This window comes from Nelumbo nucifera, chromosome 6 (genome assembly GCF_055504915.1).
Source record: "Nelumbo nucifera cultivar China Antique chromosome 6, China Antique-T2T, whole genome shotgun sequence".
In the NCBI taxonomy this organism is placed as follows: domain Eukaryota; kingdom Viridiplantae; phylum Streptophyta; class Magnoliopsida; order Proteales; family Nelumbonaceae; genus Nelumbo; species Nelumbo nucifera.
The window spans coordinates 995,006-1,005,747 of record NC_142654.1 but is presented as its reverse complement, the minus strand read 5'-3'; the positions used below and the strand labels follow the sequence as shown (position 1 = coordinate 1,005,747).

The 10,742-nt window shown below is 37.8% G+C and overlaps 1 protein-coding gene across 1 annotated transcript; it reads right to left on the bottom strand.

The window, feature by feature from the left end:
• Window positions 1-2,071: 2,071 nt before the first annotated feature.
• On the bottom strand, window positions 2,072-9,089 carry LOC104609245 (Haloacid dehalogenase-like hydrolase (HAD) superfamily protein). Its single transcript, XM_010275496.3, has 6 exons — window positions 7,449-9,089; window positions 5,097-5,194; window positions 4,583-4,607; window positions 3,660-3,780; window positions 3,430-3,564; window positions 2,072-2,625 (listed from the first exon to the last, which is right to left on the bottom strand). The coding sequence occupies exons 1-6, from the start codon at window positions 7,960-7,962 to the stop codon at window positions 2,421-2,423; spliced, it is 1,098 nt and encodes a 365-aa protein (XP_010273798.2). The 5' UTR covers window positions 7,963-9,089; the 3' UTR covers window positions 2,072-2,420.
• Between the last annotated feature and the right edge of the window lie 1,653 nt (window positions 9,090-10,742).

The following is a 10,742-nucleotide window of genomic DNA, read 5'->3' as shown; positions in this document are numbered from 1 at the left end:
CTGTGGTTTGTAAAGAATTCAAGGGAAAAGAAAAAATAAATAGGGCGACATTTTGTTGTAGATTGTCCATTCCTTAGACCACAAGCCTGGGCTTAGGTTAACGTGATAGATGACTGAGATTGAACCACAGGAACGTTGGAAATGTGCATCTAAGCGTATTCAATAGCCTGCGCCACGACTCCCCCCGCCCCCTCGTCTCGTCAGTGGCGTCAGAAGCGAGAAGGATATTCATCATTCATATTTGAAAACAAATATTGTTGGCTATCTGTCCAACAATCTGGACTGTAATATTGACGGATCGCCTCTTGGTTGGGTTGGCAATCAGCCGTGCGGACTGTATTTCTTATTTTTGATACCCACATCCTAAGAATCCTGCATTAGCAATCCTTCTTAGAAGTGCAAACGACCTTCTGTTCCACTTTGAATATGCTCAAAATGAAATAATGATGATCATCCGAGAGAATTTGGATGCATTTGCACCGTTTATGACTGACATCTGGAACCAGAATACAGAATACGGTGAGAGAAACCACGCGTTTGGTAGAAACGCCAATTGAGGTATCGCTTTGTATTTTTAACACCTAATAGTGTATTGGCAGGTATATGCATGGTGTGAAATGAATCACTTTTATGACCTGATCCCGATATGTAACTACCAATCAGGAATGGGTCCATTTTATGCAGGAATCCAATGCTGAAATTTCTAATGAGATTATGCTTGATGCGAAGGAAATGGTAGAAAGGCTGGTGAATCTTGGGCTTTGCGAAGAAAGAGGTACTGCAACAAATACAGTCAAAACTATCAAGTAATTGCTGATTATATCAGTCAAAAGAAATTGTATAGCATTGGATTTTTGGATTTCCCGAGAACATAGAAATCCCTGCATCCTGTCTTGTTATTTATTTTGTGCTTTTCCCCTCTTATTCAATATTTTCCATCATTCACATGGAAAGTGGTCACCAGATCCGCACTTCAACAACTTGGAACGTTTAACGGTTTAAGGGCTGGCAGGGCTGGTTTGGAATTGGGGCCAATTTCAGATCCAGCGTTTGGGTTACAACCATATGTTTGAAGAGATTAAGTTAACCTGGTTTTGGCTTTGTAATATACTAATATGTGGTTCAGTTGTCAGAAGCAAGAATGTATGCATGGAAAGTGGAATGTCCCAATGGAGCATCACAGAGAACCTTCGACCTTAGTTGAGAGAAAAAGGATGTGTCTAGACCAGCTTAAACCATCCAATATCAATACTCACCTATTTTTGTTGTGAATGGTAATGACCCTATTTTGTTGCGTTGGATCTTGGATGCAGTACATATGTTTGAAAGAGAGCGTCATCGATTAATATATCAATGTTTGTTTTGCTCATTTGTAGAAATCAGATTAAAAGAATTTAATTTGTGGCTACTGAAAGCTGGTGATACCAAGGATTTTGCGCATATCTTTTAGCAACCTTACTTAACGAACTAGAGTACTAGACGGCTCATTTCCATTTTAACCAAAAAAAAAAAACTCAACTCTTCCAAACAATTGAGAGAACGCTTGTTGAACTGAATATTTCCTAGTCTGATCTGGATCCTCTATAACATGAACCAGAGTAAAAACTCTGGTCCTCTCCAGCATACTGGGTATGTGACCTCACAAGTACTATAGAAAAAGAAAGACTCAGACCTCCAATTGATATCATATTTTAGAAACACCAAAGAAACTGGCACTGATTCAAGACGAGATCTATTTTCTTTTTCTCTAGAGGTAAGGAAATATAAAGAGAAGAGGTCTAACTTTAGCTAGTTGGAAGAGTTAAGAGACAGGTTAAACTTTAAGCCAGTTGGAAGAATTTTAGGCAAAAAGAACGAAGAGAAAACTTTTAACATGGTCAATACGAAACAGCTGTCAGATAAACAGCCTGACGTGCCCAACATTGACATAAACGTTGCACAAAAGCCCGTAGTGGGATTACGGTATATCAACCACAAGTCGTCAGCTGTTGAGCTTTCACTTTCTTTAATTGCAAGTTGCTGGTTCTAAATCCCAACTTGCCAAAGTCCGGAAGAACCTGAAGGAAAACAGTTCCTGACGAAGTATATTTGCTGGAATTATCAAATTGGAATTACAATTGAAAGATAAATCAAAGTGAACATTAACATCCAGAATCAGCCAATCAATATCGAGTCTCCCACCACTATTTTACAATTTACATTGGTAGCATTACGTCTCAAAAAACACCCATGAACCAACTAACAACTTTTCTCCTGTCATCGACCTGGTTTTTCTAGTCTTCTCCTGTCTTGCTAAATATTGCAGCATCAGACGATCCGTACTTTCAGAATCTACGCAATCTTTTACGATACATGAACCAGGCGAGTATTTAAAAACAGATGGGTATTCTGGTTAGCACCAATTAAGGCTGCTAGAAAGCTTAAGACAAAACCCACGATGCTAACCGTTGCTCTACTTCTTCCCAGTCATGAACCCTAGTCACCAAGGGATGCAAATTATCTGATCCTGTTTTGCACCAAGGGTATGAATTTTGATAATCAAAAAGTAGAACCCTAATTCCAACTTCTGCACATTCAATGGCATATTGTGGGTTATCATCAATCAGAACTTGTGCTCCCAAGGACCTGCCAGATTCCAAGTTGTTAATTAAAACTGGTAGTAGCTATCTGTTTCATGTGATTCTAGGTATTCAATCTAATAGTAAGGTGCACTAGCTAAATGATCTAGATTAAACCACATATGCATGAGTACAACAAAATCTGCCATGGCAAAGGTGACACAAATGGATCTGTCAAACAAAACTGTGAACATAATCTGCGAACATTCGCAAATCTACATATTGTCTGGTGAAAAAAATGTTCCACTAGATTTCTGTCAATGTTCATAGCAGCTGTTCACAGAATTTGGCCACAGAACATCCTGTTTCAAAGATAACTATCCACCCATAATATCTGGAGGTAAAAATATAAACTGTCCATGGAAATTTCACCAAATTCAACAAATTTTGTGGTTAGATAATGTGCTGAAACATGAAACAGAAGCTGTGAAGCTCTACCAAACATAAGCAAGATCACAACAGCGAGAAGATAATACCATGGCCAATTTGTAAAAGGAATGCACAATTCTATCTTAATGGATATTGTTTAACATGGGGAGAAGAGAAGATTGGTGTAGGGCTGAAACTTCATCCTCTCAGTCATTCACAATACATCAATTGTCATCGGTTAACAGTTCAGCACTTGATTACAGACCCCTTTGGGTACATTAAAAAAACTTCTACCATTTCCACGAAATATAATTGGACTTTTCTCTAGAATATTTTTAACAGGCACCTTTTCATGCAGATCTTTAAACAATGATAAACAAAGAATGCATAGTTCAGCTAAGAGCCCAAGACAATAATAACAAGGGAAAAAGTATACACAGACCTGCAAATATCTGACTTGGGTCTTGATTTCCCATCCAAAGCAAAGTGATTGCCAAAGTGAATCTCCTGAAATAATCCTGGGTAGTGCTCTTCGATCCATTCAATTGTGTGGTCTTTGATTGCATTCTGCCGAGACCTTCAAAAATAGACAAGTTACACAAAATAAAATTGCTGTTTGATCTTGTTAAAGAAATTAAAATAATCCTTGAAGAGTGTAATCAGAACACTCACGTCACAACTGATAGATCACAAAATGCAGATAGCTTATGGAGAGCCTGTCGAGCACCTGGGATAGGATGAATCCCTTTCTTGAAATATGGAGTCTTAAAAAACTCGTGAACACGGATATCAGCTGCCACAGTAAAATGAAAATTGAACCACCATGTATTAGAACTTTGTATTGGTATTGTCTGACAATTTAGCTATCTCCCACTCGAAGTTTACAAACTCTAGGTTCTTTAAGCAGATATTTTAATTTCTGGACACATGCACGCTAGATAAGCTGGCAGCCAAAACCATTGGTCAGTAGAGTTTTCTTTTTCTTTTCTTTTCTTTTTTTTTTATCAGCAATTGGTCACTAGAGTATGTTATTAACCAGTAAAACATCTTTTCCAAAAGTATAAAGCAAAATCAATGTTTATTGAGACCCTGAAGTGTGTATTTATTGGGGGAGCTCTTCCCTTTTTTATATAGCAATATAATAAATAATCAGACAATTTATATAAAACACATGCACGTTTTAGTAAAGGTTAACTATCAGACATTTGTAGATGCAATAACCTGCATTAGAGAAGGGGATTCAGGTCACTGTAGTTCTAAATAGCAATGCAATTCAAATAAAACAAATTCTCCACATCAAATCTTCAACCTTGACTAGGATAAGTCGTAGGCTGGCCAAACATTATAAGCCTAATTCTAATAAATTTGAGAAGTCACAACTCAGGAAGAGACTAAACCAATGGAACTTTTTTAAACTTGAAAAAACTGTATTAATATCCAACCAAGTTAAAATCTATCTAATCAAGTTAAAGGTTGATTTAATATAAAAATTAAAAAACCCATCTCCATGAATGAAGTGAAACTTTTTTGCTTAGCTTAGTATGAGCGTTCTTTTGTTATGATGCAAATGAATTGAAATAAAGAATGAATGGTACCTTCATCCCGAGAACAATTCCATATCTGCAATAACAACAGAAGATACACCAAAATTACATATGGGTAAAGGGAATAAAACACAACCGCCAAAAGTTGCCAAGTCTACCAACAACAGTGGCACTTTTTGTCATCTCTGCATGTGATTGCCACATGTTCCATCAGTCAGATCATCCAATTGATGGCTATCCCTTGAATAAACCATAACCCAAGCATTGTACCGATAGATGAGATCTTAACCAGCATATCAAAGATTGCTTTAGATGTTCAACTATAAATTAGTCAAATCTTCTGTCCATGCACAATTTGTGTTATGATCCATTCAAGTAATCAATGGGTAACCTGTCAACTGGGAAGGTGTGGACAGAGATGATGAGTACCCGTATCAGCGTTAGTCTCTAGAAGAAATTCGACTATTCTATATTTATTTTTGATAAACAATATATATAACCAAAAATTGAATAGGCTAACAAGATGCCATATATTGAAAACCATAAATGCAGGAATCAGCCTTACCCTAAAGAATTCATACACATGGTACTCTGAAACTGAGTGATTTGAAGAGTAACGATCAGCAATAAATTTGTTCAAGGCCGAAACAAAGTTTCCAAGAACTGTGTATCAGAGAAAAAAAGTGTCAGGATGACAATGCCAAAAAACAAATTTGAAAGACTAAAAAAATGTAGCAATAACATAGACCAGGAATTTGCAGAAGACTAAAAAAGAAAAAAAAAATAAGTTTGATGCCAGTAACAAAGATTTAGCAAAACCATGCATAACTAAATCAAAGTACCTGTTCTAGAATAAAGATGAAGCCATAAAGCCTAACAAAGTCAGCACTACAAGGTTTCTCTAAGAATTAACACCTAGAGATGGAGTCAGCCCCAAACACATTAGTGGAGAAAACTCTTCATTCATTCATTCCATGCTCAAAAGAGTGTTTACATGGGTTTATATAGAGGATTCAGAATATATCTTTTAAAACCTACTGTAAATTTATCATCTTGTAAAATTGTATATTATGTTTATATTATAATAAAATTTTGATCGTTATTGATTAAAAAACAACCCTACTGTACATTTACTCCCCTAAACAATGAAACTAAAAGAAATATTTGCTAGAAAGAAAATATTCTAAATCCTGGATATCCCCCACATAGATCTTGAAAATGCAATCAAACCTTGAAAAGATTTGACTATGTGAATCTTGAGAAAACATGATTGGCATTGAATTTCTGCATATCACATGGGGTCCAGTCCAATTTGGCAACCAACCTTTGGGCAACCAACCTTTGGGCTTGCTAGAACAGGCTAAGTTTTATGAGCCTTGGACTGAATTCAACAATTTAGTAGGCTAAAGCTTGCTAGTGATTATTTGTAATTGTAGGTCCATAGAATTGGGCCAAGTTCACATGGGTTTGTGAAAACCCGATTCAAGCCTGTCATTAGAGCTAGTCAGAGGCGCATGCAGATCTAGGGGAAAGAATTGGCTTGAGTCCCAGTTTCTGCTCTTCTGGCCTTGCTTCAGGTAATCTACTAGCCTCTGAACAAGCTACACATTAATTAATAGGGCAAATCTTGGATGATCAGAAAAACTACAATCAGTCTAATCAAAACAATCCAATTAACACAAGCCAACTTGTCTCCAACTCTTTTTTTTTTTATCAATAACACTTTCATTAAATCATCAGTAAATCATCAATAAAGAATTTACAAGAGGAAGACAAACACACTTATCTTCCAAGAGCCACAAAGAGCCTCATGCAAGGAAAAAAGAAAAGAGGAACTTGTCTCCAACTCTCCAAAATACGTGTTGGACTAGCTATAGTGCAAGTCTGTTAGATTTACCAAAATGCCCACCACATTGACTCCAAAATTACAAATCCTCACTTTAAACACCTCTACGTGACAATGGTTCAACCATTTAAACTGTCCACTAGAACACTCAAGTATTTATTTATTTTTCAATTTACACCTGACTTATGATCCATTGCTTATTGAATCTTTTCTAATTAATATCAATATTAGGAAATCAATGAAAAAAACTACTGTTTCCACACAATAAATAGGCAAAGGCTGTGAGTTTAACAAGTCAATTGTAAAGTAATTTAACTAATATATATTGGCATCCATATATAGTTCCGTGAATTTTAAAAAGAATGTCAAAAGATCACAATATTTAGTATAAAATAAAAGTGTTTATGAGAGACATGTCTAAAAATCTTAGTTTTGGGGGTTCATGGAGACAGACTCCTAGACATATGTCAGAGTTGTCTGAATGCATGCAAAGATGTAAAATTGTAATTGTACTGTTATGTCCATTAACAAAATATCAGATTTCAGAAGAAGCTGGGTGTTGGAAGATTAGGATAAACTGATTGACTAATTATCAAAAACAGAAAGGATTAGCTGACTGGTACATTTTTTCTATCATGTCCAATCTCACAGGTGATCATTGATGGGATGCTGCTGGTTAGGACATATGTATATGACCTGACAAATTTATTGTGCTTGTGTGTGTATGTTCACTGATTTTAAGCAACTCTATCTGCTACTATGTCTCCGAACTATTCCTGAAAAGACAATGATCAATCAAAGCACGAAAGAACTCCCTCCTCCCTGTGTGTGTGTGCACGCATTTGTGTCCCTCTTTAATCCTGTTTATGATGTAATATGGTATAAATTTTTCTAGGAAGAAAGGCAGAAAATTTTAGGCTGTAATATTTTTTTAACTCATTAAGCCATTAAACATAGGAGAAGAAATGAACAGAAGGAAATCCAAGGCTTCATGTCAATACCCGGTAAATTGTGAGTCATGTTAAGTAAGGATATTATACTACAAGTATTAGCAGGCCAGAAGAGAGATACCCTCATCCACATCGACGGCAACAATGAGTTTATTGGGCACTGGTTGATCAAGGAACCCAAGAGACTTCCCACCCTTGTACGAACCACGATCACTCATCGACCGGGTGCTGGCACCTTTGGCCTCTTCAAGCCCAACCTCCAAATCGCGAGCGAGCTGAGGGTATGGAGCCAATGCATGAGCCTTTTGGAATCCATCATCGGCCCTTCTGCCAAGGCGGTCAAAGTGATCAGAGCATCCATTCAAGCTCAAGCCATCAATTGCCTTCATCCTAAGACTGTCACAGTGATCATAGGAACCCTTCAAGCTTAACACCTTGCTGGCATTTATCCATAAACTGCTACCTGCGTCAATGGAAACCTTTGCAGGAAACCGAGGCTTCACGTTTGCCGTATGCACCCGTCTAAACCCGTGGAAACCCCCAAAGAATGGCTCCTTGTTAAGTAATGCCATCGCAGGCCAATATGAAGAAATGATTCGACGAGAAAGCAAGCGAAAACTTTGCCTTTTTACCATAACGATTTCATATTCAAGCCAACCCTAGAAAAACCAGTCAAGTAATTTTCCAGAAACCTAGGAGTTATTGAATAAAAATGTCAATATAGAATTGCAAGGAATTTCCTCAAATCCTAAGATAAAGAAGTTACAGGCAAATATCAAAATGGGCTTGCAGGCAACAACAAACACCCATCTAAATTTTTATCCCCATCTCAAAGTTGAGTCGGATAAGAGCCTCCGTTTTCCGACGAAACCGAGAAGATTAAGAAACGAAAAGCTCCGCTGTAGATAGTCTCGAAAATCACAAAGACCCATCCAAAAATATTCTATGATATCTCAGTAACGGAAAAAGATTCCATTTTTCCTACAAAAAACTGAAAGAAATATTCCGAAGTCCGAATACAATTTCAAGATAAAAGATCAGAAGTGCCCATCTCATAAAATCAATGGTTCATAGCTAATTAGCAGTAAGGAATCCAAGAAACGAAACGGGCTTTCTGAGATAAGCTCAAGGCTAACTATTCATAAAAAAAATAAATTAAAAAAAAAAAAGATCTCAAAGGAGAAGATAAAAAATACCCATACGAAATAACCATCAAATCGTAACAGTACAAAATCAGTTCATCCCCCCTCCCTCCCGAAGAAGGAAAGAAATTCAAGAAAAAAAAAGAAGAGAGAGAGAGAGAGAAGGAGAGGAAAATCAACAAATGAAAAAAAGCACAAAGCAAACGGGAGGGAGGGACGTGGTGATTAGAGTGATAAGAAAGATTTATAAATAAACAGGAGAGTTGCAAATAATAAAGAATTTGGAACAACGACGTGGAAATCAAGACCGAGACTTTGTCCGGAATGATCTCGTCAGCATAGTCCGGAGAGATCGTCAAAGGCTTTCAACGGATCAACAGATTGGTTCGAAACTTCGAATATGCTAAATCTATTGATACAAAGAGTGGTATGGAGATTCTGGACGTCTGGTTTCGGTTCCTGCCTCCCTGCGGCCTTAGGCCTCAACCTATGATTCTCGTTTATATGATTGATTGATTGTGGGCTTCTATTTTGAGGGTTCTTCACTTCATGATGGGTGCGGCCTCGCGGCGACGGCGAAGTCCTTGGCACGATTTTCGAATTCCCCTGTTTTTTCCCCTACTTTTTTACGACGGCGAAAATGATTTACATATAGTGAACCGACGGCATTGGGACAAAAGCTTTAAGGGGTCCCACTTGCTTTATAGACGTCAGATTAATGCGGTGGGGAATTGGGAATATCGGAACTCGGATCCGGATTTTCAAGTACATATGACCCATGTCTAGAATTTCAATAGAAGCTTGATCCATGTAAGATGCATAATGTATTATTGTAGAATGAATTGTGGGGAGATGGGTCACATGTCAATGCACAATATTAGATTCTTATTCTTATCTGGACAGTCAAGGGTTGATTGCCATTAGAGTCGTGAGGGAGTCTCCTCTCCTCCTATTCCGATGTATATGTTCCCAAACGCTGAGATGTGTACGTGAGGCGCCAATGTGAATTCAATCTTATCCACCAATTGTGAACCTTTGGACTGGTCTCTTCTCTCTTTTTTAAACAGGGAACGAAAAGAAACGGTCCACACGGATCCATACCCATTTAGTGACTTCTGATCCCCACGCATCATCCATATCCATATCCTGAAATAAATCCTACCCGAATGCCAATTCCAACAGTAGTAGTAATCCAATCAAAATCTGAGATAAGATATACAGATTCAACACCCAACATGTAATTTTCTCACCTTAATGCGTAAGTGACACTGTGACAGGATATTAATACTCCAAAACCCGCTTCCGGATCTGTTTCTCTATCGAATATGGATCTGTATTTTGATTGATTGGTTTCCTTATCGTATCTTTTTCATGCACTAATTCTATCACGGTATCACTTGGGAGTTGGGAGACATAACCATAACATAATTGGATGAGTAATGCCCCGTAATTGGATTTATGGGGCCAAAAAGAAATTGCACTGCATTGGTTATACATAACCATAACATAATAATAAGAATAAGCTTGATTAGCAATCCAATCGGCCGCTTGATTTGTTTCTCTTAAGACATGTTTATATTTCACTCTACTCTAAAGATGATGTTGTTGAGGTTACATGGGGAAGTACGGTTCTTTAGACACGAAATGACTAATTTTGACTCCTTCGATTGATGACTTTTGCTCCTTTCAAGTTAACAGCCAAGTTGTGGGCCTCCCAAACCACTCAAGCCTCCGCATTGTTGATGGAAGACACACCCAAAGAGTAACCCTTGAAATCAATAATCTCCCTTGAACAATTTTTTGCCACCGCAGCACACATCATTGTTAAGCCTTAACACATTGAAATTAATCTTGATGGTCCCCTCCTCAGGCGGACTCTATCTAACATTTCTCAATGTTTTAACCTTAGAGTCTTGATTGAGGTTGCCTGGTCGGGTTACAAGAGAACAGTATCAGAGTACATGGGTTGTTTTACCCAAGGTGGGCATTATGATACTTAAGTCAACGAAGAAAGTTTGAAAGCTATAAAGTGAGAAAGCTAGATAGTTGTGAATGCTAAATCATATGTACCTTCTCTAATTACTAGGACACCTTTATATAGGTGTAGGTTGTCGTGGACTTCACGCTTTACACATGAGATCTCTAGGGGAACGTGGCTAATCGGCCCACCTCGCTTGGAGGCGATTTCCACATAAAGTGATAGAGCTAATCCGGTTGCCTCCGAAGTGGGCGGTGCAGGAGTCAGCTCTGTCAATGGGGCGACATGATCCTTG

Bases quoted from the DNA above. Each gene is read 5' to 3' on its own strand.
- LOC104609245 (XM_010275496.3), bottom strand. From the start codon at position 7,962: ATGGTAAAAAGGCAAAGTTTTCGCTTGCTTTCTCGTCGAATCATTTCT. The intron at 5,195-7,448 runs GTATCTCTCTTC...TCTGATACACAG, and splicing joins TGCCGTCGATGTGGATGAGG to TTCTTGGAAACTTTGTTTCG. The intron at 4,608-5,096 runs GTAAGGCTGATT...TTGTTATTGCAG, and splicing joins ATGTGTATGAATTCTTTAGG to ATATGGAATTGTTCTCGGGA.